Below are 20,887 nucleotides of genomic sequence, written 5' to 3' on the forward strand. Positions count from 1 at the left end.
AGTGAGCAAGGGAGCGACAGAGAGAGGGAGAAAGAGAATCCCAAGCAGGCTCTGAGCTGTCAGCTCAGAGCCCAACATGGGTCTTGAACTCACAAACTGTGAGATCATGACCTGAGCAAAAAGCAAGAGTCGGATGCTTAACTGATGGAGCCACCCAGGTGCCCCAACTTTTAGTTTTGTTGATTGTTTCCTTTGCTGTGAAGAAGCTTTTCATTTTTATGTAGACCCAATAGTTTAATTTTGCTTTTTTTCCCCTTGCTCAGGAGACATATCTAGAAAAAAGTTGTGGCTGATGGGGGGTGGGAGGGAGGGGAGGGTGGGTGATGGGTATTGAAGAGGGCATCTTTTGGGATGAGCACTGGGTGTTGTATGGAAACCAATTTGACAATAAATTTCATATATTTAAAAAATAAATAAATAAATAAATCACCAAAAAAAAAAAAAAGAAAAAAGTTGCTATCGCTGATGTCAAAGAGATTACTGCATGAGTTGAACACTTGTTTTCAGTTCTGTTGGGTATATGTCTAGAAGAAGAATGCTAAATCACATGGAAACTCTGTATTTAACATTTTAAGGAACTGCCAAATTGTTTTCCAATGTGGCCACAACATTTTACATTCCGACCAGCAATGTAGGACTGTTTCAATTTCTCTGCATCCTCACCAACACTTGTTATTGTCTTTTTGATCATAGTGTATGAAGTGGTATTTCATTGTTTTGATTTGTATTTCCTCAGTGTTGAGCATCTTTGCCTATGCTTATTGCCCATTTACATTATTCTTTGTAGAAATGTCTATTCTGATTCCTTGCCCATTTTTTGGTTATTTTTATTATTGAGTTGTAACAGTTCTTTATATGTTATAGATAAAAGTCTAATATTAGATATATGATATGTAAATATTTTTCTGATTATATGGATTATATTTTCACTTTATTGGTAGTATTGTTTGCAGCATAGTTTTTACTTTTAATGTACTCCAATTTATTTATATTTTCTTTTGCCACTTGTGCTTCTGGAGTTCTAAGTAATCATTGCCTAACACAGTATCAAGATGGTTTATTCCCATGTTTTCTTTTTAGCGTTTTGTAATTCTTTTGTGAATGTAATTCTTTAAATGTTTTATTTGTTTATTTATTTATTTATTTATTTATTTATTTATTTATTTTTGAGAGAGGGAACTCAAGCGGGGGAGAGGCAGAGAGAGAGGGAGACACAGAATCTGAAGCAGGCTCTAGGCTCTAAGCTGTCAGCACAGAGCCTGACATAGGGCTGAACCCATGAACTTTGAGATCATGACCTTAGCCAAAGTCGGATGCCTAACCGAGTTACCCAGGTACCCCATGTAAATGTAATTCTTACATTTAGGTTTATAATCCCTTTTTAGTTGATTTTTGTGTGTTGTAAGGAAGGAGTCTAATTTCATTTTTTTCTATGTGGATATCCAGTTGTCCCCCCATCATTTGTTGAAAAACTATTCTTTCTCTATTTTTTATTGTCTTGGAACCATTATCAAAAATTAACTGATCATAAATATAGGGCTTATTTCTGTACTGTCAATGATATTCTATTTATTTACATGTCTACTCTTGTATGTGTACCATACTGTCTTGATTACTGTAGCTTTGTAATAAGTTTTGAAATTGAGAAGTGTGAGTTTTCCAAGTTCTTTTTAAAGATTGTTTTGACTATTCTGGGTCCCTTGCAATTTCATATGAATTTTAGGTTTGACTTTTCAATTTATGCAAAAAAGACAGCTAAGATTCTTTCAGATTGAATGTATAGATCAATTTGGGGAGTATTGTTATCTAAAATAGATTTTAATCTAAGTACTTTTTTAGATTTTAATTTTTTTCAACAATATTTTTGTAGTTTTCAGTATAAAATTCTTACATTTCTTTCATTAAATGTATTCCTGTTTTGTTCTTATTGATGCTATTGTAAGTGGAATTGTTTTATTTTTTATAATTAAAAAAAGCTTATTCTGAGAGAGAGAAAGAGTGCACATGTGCTTGAGTGCATGAGTGGGGGAGGGGCAGACAGAGAGGAAGAGAGCATCCCAAGCAGGCTCTGTGCTGTCAGCATGAGGCTTCATCTCAGAACCATGAGATCATGACCTGAGACAAAATCAAGACTTGGATGCTCAATGGACTGAGCCACCTAGGTGTCCCTATTTTCTTTTTATAATTTTTTAAATGGAATTTTCTTAATTTTGTTTCCAAATTGTTGATTACTAGTGTGTAGAGACACAAGTGGTTTTATGTATCAAACTTGTATCCTCAACGTTGCTGAACTCATTTAGGCAGGTAGTTGGGAGCAGCATGAGAAGATCAAGAATATGCCTGGGAGTAGAAAAGAATGAATTGAATAAATCAGGACTAGAATATTAGGTTGTTACCATGTACTAAGTTTATGATAGGTTAGTGCTTCTCAGCCTTTAATATACATACAAATCCTCTGGGAATCTAGTTAAAATGCAGACTATTAGTGGGCATGGGGTGGAGCTGGGATTCTGCCTTTCTAACCATTTCTCAGTAGACAGCTGGTAACTTTCATTTATTATTTTCAAGCCACAACTATGCAAGGTACATATTATTATTCCCATTTTACAGATAAAAAATGAACTCAAAAGTTGAAAAAATAACCCAGGTTCATATAATAAGTGGCAAAACCAGGATTTGAACACATTTCACTTTAATGCCAAAGCTGGGCTCTTTCCACTCTACCACACTGGATACCTAGGAGATCAGTTGGAATTTAAACAATGTGTAGACTGAGGGAAAATGTATGCTTTTAAGTGTCAGAGTTGGTTCCTGGAGTGCATTTGGGTCTAAATGAGGTTATTTAGAGAGAGCTGGTCAGTGAGAACCTTGTTTTCCAGGTTGCTAAGAGGGAAGGTATAAGACTGGACTATTAGGTAGAAGATAGTAGAACTCAAGATTGGAGGAGGTGTAGAAGGTGTCTCAGCTCTCTGATTAGGCTAGACTCCAGAAGTGCACTATGTATACTACTGAGGTCTATACTTGAGACCTCACTTGAGACTCTACACTTGTTGAGTCTTCCTGAATTCTGAATTATTTTACTGGGGATAATGAATGGTATAGCATCAATGCTATCCCCAATGGGCCAGGGTAAGAGTTTAGGGATGTGGGTAAGACTCTGGTCATACAGTAACATATGAAGGACTATTGATATGTGACCAAATTGTTTTCCAATATTTTTCAGCAGAATATTAGAGAATTTCCATCACTTCAGTCAAAACACGTGAGATAATTTCTTTTTTTTTTTGTCCTTAGCACCTTTTATTGAAGTATAACCCTTGATGACCATCTGGCAGACATATCAATGTCAGCCAAGAAGGGAATGGTGGAGGACACAATTGCAGAAACTATAAGATTCAGAAAAATAATAATATGGCATAGATGACCCCCAACAGTTGTACAACAAACACTGGTTCTTTATAGAAACTGTCCCCTGCCCCACCCCCCTCTAAAGATCTACTAATCTTCCAAGAATACAATAGGCTGTTACAGAAATACTATTGGCATAGACAACTCCTTTGGCAAAGACAGTGGGAGTCACCAAGCTCCAGACAGAAGGGAGTGGCCATATATGTGCCCAGCTTCCTCCATCTGGGACTTGGTACTACTGACAGAGCAGCACCTTCAGGGAGATGGGGGGTTAAAGGTTATGGCTCTAGTGCCCAGGGCAGCTTTTTGACACGAGGTTAAATGGAAAACAGAACCTGACTCTGGCCTTGAAAAAAACTTTTTGTCTTTCACCCTCTCAGTTCCTCTGCTTCCAGTCTCTCCCTTTCTAGAGCTTTTAGTGTGTCTGCCTCTTTCTCTCAGGTTTCCCTTGAGCATTTACCACTATACCCTGGCTGGGTCTGCAACTGGTGGGACTCAAGGAGACTCAATTATCTAGGTGGGGGTGGGGGAGTGAGAAGGGACAAGTGATAGTAACTCATACTGATTCCTCTCTCTAGATCAACCTATTATCCACTGGGGCCTATATGAGTATCTGAAGAGAGAGGGCAAAAATTAAGACCAGTAATTGTTTTTGGGGAAATCCCTTGGCCTGCCTTCCAAACTGCTTACCCCTGGCAGGCCTTGCAAGAGGGCTGAGCCCAGGAAATGAGAACAGGGGAGAGACACCACATCGCAGCTCTGAAGCACTATGAGGCATGATGGCACTGCTGCCTCAGCAGCGCAGGGCATTAGTTCCCTTTTGGTACTTCACCTGTCTGCCAAGCTTCACTGCTCAGTATAGGTTGGTGGTTATATTGTTTTAGAAACCACCCTTCTTCTGTGTGAAAGTGAGCATCCTTGTGTTCTGGTTTCAACTTTAATTTCAGGTGGGATAAGGGACAAAAATAATACAATCAATAGTACTTTTTTGTGTGAGAAATTTAATGTACAAGCAATGTAACACTGACTAGAGAAACCCAGACCACAGTCATCATGCCCAGGCAAGTGACCACTCTTCCCTCGGCCTGTGTTCCCAAAAAGCTATTCTGGCCCCAGAAAATCTTAGAATGATGGACTATATTGGCCTCACCCCCCAATATAGGATGTCTCAACTTATTCATTGTTTATCCTGAGTCTGCTTAAGAAAAAAAAAAGATGGCAACCATAGCTTCTATTCATAGCACTCCCCCACCTTCCTCAAATGTGGCTTGGGTAAGCCTAGCCCTTTACGAGCCATTGGCCTTCGTGAATAGGGTAGACTTCCCCAGTTGAGGGGAGAATGGCAGGTTGACATTTTAACAGTGGTTCTGAGAGCAGCAGTGTACTAAGAGCATACCCAGGGCCCCCCTCAGGACACCCTGCTGGCCAAGATTCTTCCATTGTTTTCAAATACAATGAAAAGGAAACGGAAGCTAGAGACCACTATTTGTGGCAGCAGCAAAGTTCTTTGGCAAATCCTTTGGTTGAATGAGGCATCCCTGCTGCTACAGTTAACCTCCAAGGATCCTGAGGAACTCAGCAGTAACTAGAAGAGATGCCCAGGTTTGTTGGGCAGAGCTGTGCAATATGAACCGTGGGTGCCAGTGAGCAAGGAATGGGGAATTGAGCTGGATAACAAGCCAGAGTTTGGCCGCAATTCCCTTCCTGCCATCACCCACCTGAGGGATTTTCCAGGACAGAAACTGGCTAGTGGTGTCAGGGAATTGGCAACAACAGCAGCATTAGTTGTTTGTGTGCCTAAGATCCTGGCTGGATCATAATTTGCTCTGGGGGGCTGGCCCTGGCTGGAGCTTCCAGCTACCATGACTTTCAGTTCCCTGAGTCAGGCCACAGGCTGAGAAAGCAATTGTGAGATAGAGGAATCTCCTCCTGAGCTCACTTATACCCATTTCCTTAGATGGGAGATAGTAGAAAAATGGGTGATGAACTTTTGTCAGTTTTGGATATCTTTGGTTTTGAGAAAAAATAAGTAAAAAACTGAAATCCATTGGGGAATGCTAAGCTTATGGTCATTGCTGACTTTAGTATAGGGCCAGGCCATAGTAAATTAAGTTCAAGGTGAGAACTCCTTTCTTAGACACTTGTAGTGTTTGGTGGGAAGAATTCAAGGCCTTGGCATTCCCTCATCTAGCCATGGTGAATCCAGGCTGATCTGCAGAACACGCTTTCCTTCTAGGATTCCTTTTCCCTTTCCACCTCCCCTCTTCTCACCTTATTAGTTACAAAAGGAAAAAATAAATCAAAAAATAAAAATAAATAAAATCAAAAGGCCATTTAAAATACAACAAAGAACCCCTCACCCCAATAATGAAATGGGTATCCAGAAGTCAGCTTTAGTAGAGCTATTAATGGTCCATAGTGTGAAGCCCTTAGGGTAGGCACCGGTGACCACTGGCAATGAAAAGGCAAGATGGAACAGGAAGTGGTAAACCAGAAGTATGAGGACAGGAGGAGGGCCACACTAGTTGGAGTAGGCCTCTTCCCCCTCAACCAGATGCTGGGGCCAGTGGAGGTGGAGCCCATTTGTTTAAACCTAGCTTCGGCAGGGCACCTAGGGATTCCTGATCTTTGCTCACATTCTGTTTAGTGTAATTTCTCCTTCTGTGCTTCCCACTGTAAAGCTTAGGTGAGGCCCTTAAACTGGTGGGAAGTGATGCTCTCAAGACAGCCAGATCTCTGTGGGAAATGGCTGGGCTTTGAGCCTTGGGCAGAATGGAGCTGCACAGGCAGCTTCTCTCTGAGCCTTGAGAGGCTGATTGGGGTATGGGTGGGTGGTGAGTGCATGGTGTCTTTGCAGTCCTTGGACCAAGAAGAATGAAGGCACTTTGTTGGTTCTGTGTGTGGTGAGCACTTGCCTGTGCCAACCGTGGGAAGGGGAGTGTGGTTGTATGATCACCCTTTGCTGCAGGCAGCTCCTAGCTCTTGCATCTATTCCCTAGAGTAGAGGCTTGGGGGCCTCAGGAACTCCTAGCTGGTTGGGAGCAATGCTAGGTAAGGAGCAGTGAGAGATGTCCAAGGTAGAGGATATGGAACAAACTGCTAACTAAACTGCTATCTACTTGCTAACAAACTGCTAACAAAGACTGAAAGCACTTCCCATTGTGGCTGGGCGGGGATGGCGTGACAGTCTGCTGGTGGAATTAGAAATTGCTGGGCCCCAGGAGTAGGCTCTCCCTGAGACATTTGAGCTGTTCTTCCCCAAGCTTAATTTTCTCTTCCAGCTCTCGCTGTTCGATGATGAGAGCAGATTTCATCTTCACAAAGTGCTGGTAATCTTGGAGCTGGTCCTGAGGCAGGTAGCGGGAGACCATGCCAAACACCAACTTCTCCCGGCGGTCCACATGCTCCTTCAGCTCCTTGGCATCTGCCAACTGCCCTGTCAGCTGCTGCTTCTTCTCTATCAGCACCAACTGGGGAATCAGATAGACCAATTAAGAGCCATCCCAGTTACTAGTCATCTCCCTAACTCACTGCTCCACAGTGGAGCACGGCAGCTCCCCACGCTGCTAACTGATCAGTCCTATATTTCCTGCCCTGAAGTCCACCTTCAGGCAAAAGCTCTTCTGTGCTATGGCAGGGGGAGGATAAACACAACAGTGATACTGGGCGGGGCTACATGCATTCACCTCTTTCCATCTCTAAGCTGTCTTTAATCCATGGACCACCCCTGGGGTTAGGGTGGGGGAAGGCTCTGACAAAGCCAGCTCAGACCCCTTCCACCTGGAGAATAGGTATCACTATGACAGTACTTTCAAGATGGTATGTGTCTCTGTGTGGGTGTACATGTGTGAGTGTATGTGTCCGTGTGTGTATGCACATGCCTGAGTGCTTCTTATTGTGGATTCAAATTTGTGTCCCAAACCACTTGTATATGGAAAGGTGATGTAGGTTTGGTTCTGGAATGTACACAGTGTGGCCCAACCCATGAAAATGACAGACTCCCAATTTCAACTACTTGGTGAGACCTCTTCCTCTAACTCAGAGAGAAAGTGAGGTAAAATTGCTGCTGCTGCTACTACCACTGCTAGTACTAGTACTAGTACTACTACTACCACCATTATGACCACCAATACCCCCACCACTATTCTACTACTATTACTACCACCATCAGTACCAATACCACTACTACTACTATTACTGCTATCACCACCAATGCCACTACCACCACCACTACTGCTATTATTACCACTATCACTGCCAATACCCACACCACTATTGCTACTACTACTATTACTACCACCATCGGTACAAATACCACTAATACTATTATTACCACTATTGCCATCAATACCACCACCGCCATTACTACTATTACTACCACTATCACTATCAATACCACCACCACCACTACTACTGCTACTACTACTACTACTGGCAGCTAGAACTGATTCAGTGTTTACCCTATTCCAGGACCTGTTTTAAGTAATTACTGTGGACTAATTTAATTCTCACAATCCCATGAGTTAGGTAGTGTGTTCACCCCATTTTTGAAGAGACTGAGGTAGAGTACGGTTAAGTAAGCTGCCCATAGTCACATAGCTAATTACTGGTAGAGCCAAAATTGCAAGGCACTTAAAAGCCAGTGCCCCCACTCTTAACATTATCCTTTACTGTCTCCAAGACAAGCCAAACTTGAAAGAGGGGGCCCTGAGAAGAAGCTAATGACATTTACCTCCATCTATACCCCAGAGACCCCAACTCTACCTTCTCCTGGTTAGCTTCTGAATCAATGCTGTTGAGAGCATTCTCCACCCGGGCTAGTCGTCCAGAGAGTGACAGCAACAGGTTGACCACTTTGTCCAGGTCCCCGATAAACAAGCGGTATTTTTCAAACTCATTGGATTTACAGACAGCTTTCAGGTTGGCCTCCACCTCCTCCCCAAGGGCAGAATTGGCACTGATGTCCTCTAGCAGTCCTCGCTGGGCCTCCCGCAGGACCAACAGTTTTCTGCCAATGCTTTCAATAAGCTGTATCTAGGAGAAATAAACAGGAGAAGGCAAAGGATGAGAATGGGGACTGACAGAAACTGATCTGTGCTTGTAACCTCTGTTTTGGGATCCATGGAACAGATGGCAGGCTCTACCCATTACCAGAAACAAAGGAAACCCAAGCAAGTCATGAGCAATTCAAGTTTTTTGAATAGCCACCCTCCCTCTCATCTCTTCATATCTTGCAGGAGTCAGTCACCACCAAACTTCTTGGCATTAGTAAGTGATACCCATGGGCTAATTCTCATTTGCCAGATGTAACTTAATAAACACTTGCTGAGACTATTTTTTAATAGCTTAGTCTTGTTTAATTTATACTTGCTGAAATCTGTATTTTCAAAATAAATTTGAACCAGCATATATGTATGTGTATATCCCCCTACCCAACATCCCCACCAGCAACCTTCAGTTTGTTCTCTGTAGTTAAGAGTATCTTATGGCTTGCCTCCCTTTCTTTTTATCTTATTTTTCCTTCCCTTCCCCTATGTTCATCTGTTGTGTTTCTTAAATTCCACATATGAGTGAAATCATATGATATTTATTTTTCTATGATTTATTTCACTTAAAATAATACACTATAGTTCCATCCACATTGTTGCAAATGGCAAGATTTCATCCTTTTTGAACACTGTACACACACACACACACACACACACACACACACACCACATCTTCTTTATCCATTAGCCAGTCAATGGACATTTGTTTGGGTTCTCTCCATAATTTGACTATTGTTGATAGCACTGCTATAAACATCGGGGTGCGTGTGCCCCTTTGAATCAGCATTTTTGTATTCTTTGGATCAATACCTAGTAGTGCAATTGCTGGGTCATAGGGTAGTTCTATTTTAAACTTTTTGAGGAACCTCCACATTGTTTTCCAGAATGGCTGCACCAGTTTGCATTCCTACCAACAGTGTGAAAAGGATCCTCTTTCTCTGCATCCTCACCAACACCTGTTGTTGCCTGAGTTGTTAATGTTAGCCATTCTGACAGGTGTGAGGTGGTACCTCATTGGAGTTTTGATTTATATTTCCCTGATGATGAGTGATGTTGAACATCTTTTCATGTGTCTGTTAGCCACCTGGATGTCTTCTTTGGAAAAGAGACTATTTAATAAACAGGAACTGGAATGCTTGTGAGAGCATAGTTTGGAAAAGTATTGTCAAATATTTGCCTATGGCTTCATTCATTCCCCTTCAATCCACTGAAGTACCTCTGGTGTGTATGACACTGTGCCGGATCTTCCTTCCCTCCCTCCATTTGGCCTCTGAGGCCTTTTGGTTAAGACTGTGAGTTCTGAAGTCCCAATGACTAGCTTGGACTACTAGCTCTGCCAACTTCCTGGCTGTGTGACATGTGTGAATGTCTCAGTGTCTTACTTTCTTTATCTGCAGAGTGGGTACAAATTGTAGTACCCACTTCGCTGAACTGTAATAAGGACTGAACGACATGATGCATGCAAAGGACTTAACATGGACTAAGTGTTTAATCAAGGCTGGCTGCTATTGTTATTATTCAGTCTGGCCCTGCCCTACCATTCCAATCTCAGGGCTCCAAAACTTTCATGATTAGCTTCTCGTTCTCCTCTGTGTTCACCACACTCACCCTGGTGTTCCTGATTTGCATCATGCAGTTCTACCTGCTCTCAAACTCTTCCTTCACTTTGGCTATTCCCATTCTTTCTTCAGAGCCCAGCTTTGCTCCCACCCTCCCTGCTGGAAGCTTCTGCTTCCCTTAATAATGTCTTTCTTTTCTGAACTCTCCTGCCTTTCAGAAATAGGACCTATAGTGTAATTTGAAGTGGCTCATTCCCTGTTTCATGTGGGTACGTCTGATCCCTCTCCTATTGATGGTAAGTTTCTTAAGGGAAGCACTACCTGTGTCTTCTGATTTGTCTTCCCTGTAGGTATAACCAGTTCTGGAACTCCACTCCCAGGAAGGTAGTGTGGTAGAGTGGATGCTGCTGCTGCTGCTATTGTTATTATTATTATTACCAGGCACTCTGAGATAATAGATGATTGTCTACTGCAAAGTCCTAACGAGAATTGACCTGCCCCAGCAGATCAAGCATCGCATCATGGTTAAGAGCATGAACTCTAGTGCAAGAACTACTTGGGCTTGAACCCTAGTTCTGCCACAAAGCACTGGTGTGACCTTGAGCAAATTACTCAACCTTTCTGTGACTCAATTTCCCCATCTAATTTTTTTAATGTTTATTCATTTTTTAGAGACAGAGAGAGAGAGAGGGAGTGAGAAAGAGAGTGAGAGAGGGAGAGAGAGACAGAGCATGAGCAGGGGAATGGCAGAGAGAGAGGGAGACACAGAATCTGAAACAGGCTCCAAGCTCTGAGCTGTCAGCATAGAGCCCGACACGGGGCTCGAACTCAAACCACAAGATCATGACGTAAGTTGGAGTCAGGCTCAACAGACTGAGTCACCCAGGTGCCCCTCAATTTCCCCATCTAAAAAATAGGACAACAATAGCACCTACCTCATAGTATTGTTCTAATACAGGTTACATGCTTACAATAGTATTCTGTATCTTGTATGTATATACTGAAGTCTGCTTCAGTGCTTGTTTTATTATTATTCCTTCCCAGGTACTCTGGGACCATACATAGGTTTGTAGTTTTCTAGCATGTGCTCCTTTCTAGTAAGCTATTTAGACATGTCCAAGGTGACCAAGACCAAGAGAGCCTGATCTGAGTCCAGGGCCTATTATCATATTTCAGAACTGGCCAAAGGTCAGGAGATCACCATGATCTTAAATCTGAAGTGTCATAGGTTTACATTTAGGGGAAATTCTAAAACCTACTAGGAATTAGGAATCAATGATAGAAACAAGGCAACACAATTAGATACCAAAGACTCCCAGTTATATACCTACCCTCTGCTCTCCCAAACAGAAGTCAGTGCCAGGGTCAAGGGAGGGGTGGGGGCCAAACGGTCAACTTGGAAAATCACCTACCCACCCCAGCTCTTCAGTTCCCAAGATCTAGAAGGATGCAAGAAAAGAGAACCCTTTGTTTCTTGGCACCTGGGCTTTGCAACCTGAACTTCAACCCTGGAGAAAGTGTACTGGATAGATCTGAGGAGTCATCACAGACCCTGTTTGAGTTGAGTTGCTTTTCTAGGATATTGCAAATAGGTGACCTTCTTCACCTGTCCTCAGAGACAAAAACTGTCCTAGCCGCCCCTCCCCCTCGCACCCCCCCCCACCCTGATAATCACTTCAAATCACTATCTGCTGTTCTGTCCTTTGCCATTTCTGGTCATTTTTCTCTTTTCCTGGTCAGACTCTTATTAGGTTTGCTCCTAAAGAAAGTTCCTGAGTAAGCCAGGAGCAGCCTTGCCATGCTCAGGGAACACGGAATCCAAGGAGGTAGGCATCTGGATCAATAAAACTTTGATACCACCATGATTTCAATTACTTCCCTGACATTTTGCTTCAGATTTGAAAGTGGTGGGGGGGCCTCTTGCAAATGGCCTTCAGTTTTCCTACAGGTCACATCCTGAATGAAAATTATGGGCAGAGGAGCAATTTATGTTGAGTTCAGTTGTCCACAAAGTGGCAAATTGGGCCTTTGGGGTTGCCATGGAAATCCTATTTGCTTATGAAATAAAATGGGTAAGTACAGGGAGGGCAAAGTGATTCCAGGAATTTGATTAGAAAACCAGCCTAGCATAACACTCTCCAGTTCCATCCATGTGAAATAAGCCATACAGAGAAAGAAAGATACCATATGGTTTCATTCTTATGTGGATCCTGAGAAACTTAACAGAAACCCATGGGGGAGGGGAAGGAAAAAAAAAGAGGTTAGAGTGGAAGACAGCCAAAGCATAAGAGACTGTTAAAAACTGAGAACAAACTGAGGGTTGATGGGGGTGGGTGATGGGTATTGAGGAGGGCACCTTTTGTTTTTTTTTTTTTTGTTTTTTTTTGTTTTTTTTAAGTTCAGTGCTTTTATTTTTTTTATTTATTTTTTTATATATATATATGAAATTTATTGACAAATTGGTTTCCATACAACACCCAGTGCTCATCCCAAAAGGAAGGAGGGCACCTTTTGGGATGAGCACTGGGTGTTGTATGGAAACCAATTTGACAATAAGCTTCATATATTGAAAAAAAAGAAAAAAAGAAAACTAGCCTAGTGATGCTTAGAGGAAGAATGGGTAGGCTTCAGAACAACATAATTTCTGTTGATCATTCTAGTGCTTTTAAGAAATTATTGATTATTCTTGCAAATAAATACTAAAGTTTACCAGGCCATAATTTCTCCTTCTCTTGCTTAGTCAATCTATTCCATCTCCCAGAAAGTTACAGAGAATACAGTCAGTGGCTGGATTGGTTAGAACTCATTGGCAAAAACTCTGATGTGCCACGGGAGGTGAGTTACTTGCAAGGCTGGCTTATTTCAGAGGGGGATGTCATGATAAAGTAGAAAGTGAGACAGTCTTGACTTCAAGTCCTAGATCTACCACTTAGTCTGTAACCCTGGGCAATCTAATCCTCTCAACCAGCAAAAAGGGGATCGTTGTCGAATTATTTTAAAGATTCAAGAGACACAGTGATGATGATTATGATTTCTACTACTATTATTACTAGTATTTGCTGGGTCAAAAGGAGACTGGAGAAACATTTCTGAGAAACACAGAGAAGCTATTTGATTTCCATACTGAAAATATGGGAATATACCAAGTTGTTCTGGAGAAGCATAGAGGACAGGTCAACTTCCAGATACTTAAACTAAATGCTGAAAATCTAAGTCATATAAAAAAATGTCACCTTTTTTTGAGCCAGTTCATGGTCAACTTCTTCCTCTCCCAGGCCAGTCTCTGCCATCTCAGGTTGGTCTTTCAACTTGTTCAACAGCTCTGCCTTGGCCACCGAAATATTGTAATAAGCTGAGTAAGAGGTGGGGATCCCTGGGGCCCCTGGAGGAGGTGAGACGTGCTGAAACTCTTGTCTGTGGAAACAAAGAATGACCATTTGAGCACTTCTGCTGAGAGGCTCTTGACCTTTCTGCTTCTTGATTTCCCCATTTGTAAAAATGGGACCCTGCTTCACCAATGGAGCTATGAAATAAGGAAATAATGGACCAGGAACCACTGTTGAAACGTAAACAGGCCACATGAAGATTACCTAGAAGCCAAGTCAAGGCCAACTTTGAGAACTTGGGAGGCTATTTCTATGCCCCTGACTTTCATAGGTAGGGGGACTTCTTTAGAGATGATTTGGTTTGTTCATCACCCCACTAAGATCCAGAAAAACTGGCAGGTCCCCAAAGTTCTGGGCTTCTGATCTTCCATGATGCCCATGGGTTTATGGCCCCAGTGTATGAATCCCCAGGGAAGGAGGCGGTGATAGGGATATGGCTGAGACCTTACCTCTTCATTCTCCAAGACTGCTGACCTCCCTCCTACCCATCCCAGATCCCCACCTGCTTCTGCTCTATCTAGTCGGCTTGCTTACAAAAGCACCCTGTGGCTTTCCTGGACACTCTCATCATTTCTTCTTTCCTGATGGTGCCACTCCTGCTTGAAATGGCCCCTCCACTGCAGATCTCCCACAGCAAAGAGGTCACCCATGACCTCAGCAGTGGTCACCATGTTGGAAGCCGGGGTTAAGACCCGTGCCAGGGACTTGTCACGGCCTACCGCATATCTCATGAGCTCTTCTGAGACTGCCTGTGAGGCAGGCCTTCGGCCTGGGAAGGGATAGGATCTCTCCACTTCTGGCATATCCCCAGTGGCCCCAGTCTCCTCCATGGTTGCAGAATGAAATGGGGAAAAAATGGGACCAGTGGCACCCAGGGGCTTGACAAGTGGAATGGCAGACCCTGTTGTCTTGGATTCACTGAAGCCCATGGGACTGAGGTGCTGCTTCTCAGAGCTCCAGCCCATGAAAGAGAACTGCTCCTCAGGAAAGAAGTAGCTCTGGCTCCATGCTGGCTTGGGTTTGGACTCTTCTGCCATCAAGGCTTCTGGTCTGGTGTGAGGAAGGAAATAGAAAAGCTTCAATGTCAGGTTTCAGTGATGGAAGGGCAAGTAATTCCACCCATGGTTTATGTGAGAAGGAGGCCAACCCCCCAGTATATTCTTGTTGCCTACCAGCCACCTCTACCCTCCACCTGTCTGTGTCACTGCACCTTTGCTAACCTCTAGTTGTCTGAAAGGAAAAATAGGAGTAACTCATTAGTCATTTTCGCAGCTACTTGCAGCTCTTAGATAAAGGTCAAAAATAATGGTTAAAAGGCTCCACAGCTATTTACTGATTCATGCTATGCTGTCTTCTAATTCATCACACAAAAGAAACTTGGGCATGCCAATATTGCTCATCTGAGGTATTCATTTTACATGTAGGTTTTTAAGCTAATAACACTAACAGACGAGCAATACTAGCTAATATTCACATAGTGCTTACCATGCCCTGGAAGCTGTCTTAAGATATGTGTGTGTGTGTGTGTGTAGATATATCTATAAAATTTAATGCTCATGACAACCATTTTATAGATAAGGAACATGAGAACTGAGAGGGAGAGTGAGTTCACCAACGTCACCAGCCAGTAAACGACAGATCCAGGATTTAGACCTAGGTAAGCTAACTCCAGAATCTATGTTTTTAGCCATAATGCTATATTGCCAAAGGGACAACTTGATATAATATAAAACTTTGCATGTAAGGGCTTTTCTGGCTGGACTATATCTATATTAGCAAACAAGAGAACATTCTGGAGGGAATATGAATGTATGAACTTAGGGAATTCTTACTTATAAGAAAAATATATTTAGGGTATGTGTGAGAGTTCTGACTCAGAAGTTACTAAAAACACAGAATGAAGAGGAAAAAGGATGTGGCTGTATGTCAATTATATCTCAGTAAAACTGGAAATATATATATGTATATATATGTATATGTATTTTGATGAACCTGGGTGGCTCAGTCAGTTAAGCATCTGACTTCGGCTCAGGTCATGATCTCACGGTTCACTCTGCTGACAGCTCAGAGCCTGGAGCCTGTTTCAGACGGTGTGTCTCCCTCTCTCTGCCCCTCCCCCACTCATGCTCCATCTTGCTCTCACTCTCAAAAATAAACATTAAAAAATTTAAAAAAAACACCTGGAAATATTTCTAAAAGGATGTGCTAATTATAGACTGAGTTCACAGCAGACACAGCCCTGCACCATATTACAGTGTATCATATTAGGCACCATATGTCTTAGTGTTCCTTTCCTCATAATCTCCACTAATAGGGCAGGGGGTACAGGAGATCTTTGAGAACATATTCTGCAGTTGATAATGAACATTGAAGCAAAAATCAGTTTCCTTCTGCAGAGCACTGAGAGGAAATGCATGGAGTTCAGGAAGCAAACTATACCTATACTTGAACCAGTTTTGAGACTTAAGCAACACTTGGAAATTTCACTAACTTGCTCCTACATGTATCATAGTGTTTTCTAACTGAATAGTAGGTGGGTTACAGAGACACTCTGGTTTGACTTGGCTGAAATTAGGATGTCTTTGGGGTTTTTTGCATTTTAGATTCAAAATATGTATCTACTTGTTCTAACACTTCTCCCTTTACAAAGCCTTTTTTTAAAACAAAATTTAATGTTTATTTATTCTTGAGAGAGAAAGAGAGAGAGAGCACACAAGCAGGGGAGGGGCCTAGACAGGGAGACACAGAATCCAAAGCAGGCTCCAGCTCTGAGCTGTCAGCATAGACCCCTACACGGGGCTTGAACTCATCGACTGTGACATCATGACCTGAGCCAAAGTCGGATGCTTAACCGACTGAGCCATCCAGGCACCCCAAAATCTTTTTAAAAATTTTTAAAATGTTTATTATTTTGAGAGAGAGAGAGAGAGAGAAGGAGAGAGCACAAACGGGGGAGGGGTGGAGACAGAGGGAGACATAGTATCTGAAGCAGGCTCCAGGCTCGAGCTGTCAGCACAGAGCCCAACGTGGGACTGGAACTCATGGACCTCGAGATCATGACCTGAGCCGAAGTCCGACACTTAACTGACTGAGCCACCCAGGTGCCCCTCCCTTACAAAATCTTAAAGCCACTTCCTTCTGGTTAGAACTCTATGTTCTGCAAGAATCTGGAATAAGATCTCAAGGAGCCCAGAGATCCTATGAGGATGCAATGGGCACAGTGAACCAGACGGCCTGGGTTCTGGCTACCTGTGATCTTCTGCAGGTTCCTTTAGCCACCTGTAATTCCTCATTCTAAAAGATGTAGCACACCAATGATATCTATTTCATAAGTTGGTTGTGAAGATTAAATCAATCAACACATAAAAGTGCTTACTTTAGAACAATGCTTGGCACATAGTAAGCAGGCCAAAAATATTAGCTATGTTGGGAATAATGCTGTTCCTTAAATCTAAATCATTCAAAGAAGCATCTATAATTGATTTTTTGCAGCCACAAGCTAAAGCTGTGTGCAAACAAATGTTTCTCCTCGCATCCCAAAGTCATCAAAAGAAATAAATCTCTGGAACAAGTTACAAGATCTCTAGTAATAGCAGTTTCTTTCTCTCTGGCCAAGGGGCCAAGGTACATGAAGGAGGCACATGAAGGAGGAAGGACTAGGAGGCTGAAAGGGGCAAGTCTGGGGCCTGGAACTACTACCTCTTGTACACACTGCCCTACAGGGAACAAGAGGGCCTGGTAAAGGCCCAGCCTATTGCAAGAACAAGATCTCTCTGAGAAAGGCTGCCTAGAATGGCAAATTAAGCATAGGTTTTAGAGTCACAAAGATCTAACTTTGGAATCTTTGCTGTGTAATTCTGAGTTAGTCTCTTATCTTTCTTAGCTTTAGTTTCCTCATCTGTCAAATGGGAGTAATTAATGGCCCGCAGTCATGTAAAATGACTACTAGTGTCTGGCACACAGCAAATGCTTAATACATGTTTGACCCTTCATTTTTTTGTTCTTTCTTCTGAAATGTTAAGTGCCTACTGTGTTCTAGGTCGCCTTCCCTTCTCCCTGCTGTGACCAGTAACAATCACAGTCACTTTCCACAAAATGTTTTCTAATTACAGTAAGAACACTTCTGGCTAGATGGATAGCTTGAGAAGCAGGTGCTAGGGATCTGATAGATTCTCACAGTATCTAGGAGCCAGGCCCTGTAGTGCCTTGCTGGTGGCACCTTATGCCAGAAAACTTCTCACTTAGCTCCAGATAGCCCAGATCTCAGTAAAGGATTTGTGTGCCAGTAAAAGACATGATAACAAGGTTCTTCTAAATGCTTTATTTATGTTTGAGAGAGCGTACAAGCGGGGGAGGTGCAGAGAGAGAGGGGGACAGAGGATCTGAAGTGCACTCTGCACTGACAGCACAGAGCCCGATGTAGGGCTTGAACTCACGAACCTCAAGATCATGACCCGAGCTGAAGTCAGATGCTCAACTGACTGAGCCACCCAGGTGCCCCAACAAGGTACTTCTTTTTTTTTTATGTTTTTATTTATTTTTGAAGGAGAGAGAGAGACAGAGCATGAGCCAGGGAGGAGCAGAGAGAGAGGGAGACATAGAATTTGAAGCAGGCTCCAGGCTCTGAGCTGCCAGCACAGAGCCTGATGCAGGGCTTGAACTCACGAACCGTGAGATCATGACCTGAGCCGAAGTCGGACACTCAACCGACTGAGCCACCCAGGCGCCCCCCAACAAGGTACTTCTAATAGCAACAAATCTCAGGCAAGTTCCTTCTATAAAGGGATTTAAAGAAAGCACTTCTGGGATAGATACCAGGCCCCCCCACCCCCCACCCCCATCAGAGCATTGCCTGAGCTCTCAGAAGGATGACTGGCAGAACTGAGGCCCAAGCTCCTCTGCTTCCGAACCAAGCGGACAACCAGGTGCTACAGGGCATGCAGATGAGCACTGGCACAGGGAAGCCGACACCAGCAGTCCTGGGGCTAGACTACACTCCTGCTTTGGTCTCTCTGCCCAGGCAGCTCACCCAATCAACTACCACCTATTGCCCACTGAGGCAAATGCAAAGAGGCGGGGGGACAAGGGTGGGGGGAATAGAGAATGTGGAAGAGGAAAAGAGTGCCATTACCTATTATAAGGAATAAGCAGGGCATAAAGGGCCCAACTCCAGGTATACCTTTGCTGCTGGGGGTAAGGCAAGAGCTTAGAAGCCCAGGCAGGGCCTAGAATGGAGGTAGGTCAGGTTGTGAGCTGGCCTCTTATTCTAGAGAGCAAGCAAAAGAGAAGGCAGAAAAGGGCCTGAGCCAGGCTTTTGGGAAATGCCATAAGGGAACAAGGGTTTATGCCTTCTGGCTCAGGGGCGCCTGGGTGGCTCAGTTGGTTGAACATCTGACTTTTGATTTCGGTTCAGGTAATGATCTCTCGGTTTGTGAGTTCGAACCCCACATTGAGCTCTGTGCTGACAGTGCAGAGGCTGCTTGGGATCCTCTCTCTCCTTCTATCTCTGCCCCTCCCTTGCTTTCTCTCTCAAAAATAAATAAACTTAAAAAAAAAAAAAAAGTAATGCCTTCTGGCTCACAAGCCTGAAACTGATGCATACCTTAAAGACAAACTGAGGAATAATAGTGTATTTTGATAGTGATATTTAAGAACACCAGCAGCTACTATTTACTGAGAACCTACTATGAGCTACACGTGGGGCTCTCGGCTTTATACAGATTATCTTCATATTTACAACTGTGTAGAATAGGTATAATCATGCCTATTTTCCTGGTGAGAAAAATGAAGCTGGGAACAGTTTAATTCATTGATCAAAGGTCACACAGCCGGGAGGTGATATTGCAAACTCATGGTGCAGCCTCTTTGGGGAACTTTCTTTCATAAGCACTTACTTGGGGGAATCAGTGGTCTCCTTCTCTGATGTTCTCCAAAGGCCACCAATACCATAATAGCAAGGGGGCTGAGCCTTCTCAGGTTGAGAGCCCAAGTGTCCCCTTATTGGAGGCAGGAGATTGCTGGAATGGAGACCAAAGGACTCTTGCTCTGCTGAGAGGCTTTCTGAGCCCTGCCTTGAATCCTCCAGGTGGCCAAAGACCGGGGGTTGTGGCTGCTCCAGGACCTCTTCAGGATTGAGGGCACTGGTACCAGTGGTTTCTGAACTGAAATACTGGGGTGGCAGCTCCTCCTCCTCCTCCCCCTCCTCTTCCTCCTCTGCCCCTTCCTCCTCTTCCTCCTCTTCTTCCTCCTCTTCCTCCTCCTCCTTCTGCTGCTGTTGCTGCTGCTTCTGCTGCTGCTGGGCTGCACGGAAAAGCCTGTACTTCTCCCAGTTGGGAGGAGGAGGGCGAGGAGGAGGAAAGGCCTTCTTCCTGGCTCCTAGAGGATTCGGCTGGGTCTCAACCTTGGTAAAGAGCTCTCTCCTATGCTGCCGCCAGGCCAGGGAGCTCTGGGGCTCCAAGCTTATATGGCTTTCAGAGAAGGCACGGTTGCGCAGTGGGTGGGGCATGGAGGCCATGGAGCTCCCCTCCTCATAAACAGAAGTTTCCTCTGTTTTTTTTGAAGAGTGCTTGAAGTCTGCAAGGAGGTCAAGAGAAGAGACTGCTCGGTAGCTTGACAAGCCCAGTGCTGGGTTCTCAAGGCAAGGATCGAACGGAGTTGCCCACGAAAAGCTAGCCTTGGAATGAGCCATTTCTCTGCAAAACAGCAAGATGAGGATTGTGTAAAACAAGCAAGTTGCAGGTGGCCCCCTATTTTGGATAAAATCATTTATGTAAAATTTACAACGGCCAAAAACAGATGCAAATATTCATAGTAGATGCAATAATAAGAATAGTAATACTAACACATAATATTGATAGCTAACACTTATTGAGTGTGTACTAAATGCCAGGTACTGTTTTAAGTGCTTTCCCAGTGTTAACTTAGTTAATACTCAGAATAACCCTAGGAGATAGCTATTATTATCATCCTAATTTTACAGCCAGGAAAACTGAGGCATGGGCAGTTTAAGTAACTTGCTCAGGGTTGTAAAGCTAGTAAGTGGTAGAGCTGGGATTTGAACCTGGACAGTCTAACTCCAAAGTTTGGATACATGCACTACGCCCACTCTGTAGCACTCAGATTGAATGTGCTGTGTACTGGGGCTTACAAATCTGGTTATCCTGTTATATTGTTTTTGTTTGATTTGTTTTTAGTCACAAAAATTTTAAATATTTAGAAACATACAGAGATTGCTATAATAAATATTCATGTTCCCACCCACTGCCCAGGATTAGCACATTTTATTAAAAATTTTTTTTTTACATTTATTTATTTTTAAGAAACAGAGTGAGACAAAGCGTGAGCAGGGGAGGGGCAGAGAGAGAAGGAGACACAGAATCTGAAGCAGGCTCCAGGCTTTGAGCAAGAGGTCAGCACAGAGCCTGATGCGGGGCTTGAACCCACAAACCATGAGATCATGACCTGAGCCGAAGTTGGACGCTCAACT

The 20,887-nt window shown here is 43.3% G+C and overlaps 1 protein-coding gene across 1 annotated transcript in view; it reads right to left on the bottom strand.

Annotated features, from left to right (window-relative positions):
- Nucleotides 1-3,298: 3,298 nt before the first annotated feature.
- SHROOM4 (shroom family member 4) overlaps nucleotides 3,299-20,887 on the bottom strand; it is a 52,790-nt gene continuing 35,201 nt past the window's right edge. Inside the window, exons 5-9 of the mRNA XM_047075790.1 lie at nucleotides 19,296-20,093; nucleotides 14,302-14,451; nucleotides 13,249-13,429; nucleotides 8,173-8,442; nucleotides 3,299-6,878 (exon numbers count right to left, since the gene is read on the bottom strand). Of these exons, the coding sequence (XP_046931746.1) occupies nucleotides 6,609-6,878; nucleotides 8,173-8,442; nucleotides 13,249-13,429; nucleotides 14,302-14,451; nucleotides 19,296-20,093 (1,669 nt within the window). The 3' untranslated portion in view covers nucleotides 3,299-6,608. The remainder of the gene's footprint in view (nucleotides 6,879-8,172; nucleotides 8,443-13,248; nucleotides 13,430-14,301; nucleotides 14,452-19,295; nucleotides 20,094-20,887) is intronic.

Source organism: Lynx rufus, unplaced genomic scaffold (assembly GCF_022079265.1).
Source record: "Lynx rufus isolate CCGP_SWC_20201006 ecotype Redwood Valley unplaced genomic scaffold, mLynRuf1.p SCAF_14, whole genome shotgun sequence".
Taxonomy (NCBI): domain Eukaryota; kingdom Metazoa; phylum Chordata; class Mammalia; order Carnivora; family Felidae; genus Lynx; species Lynx rufus.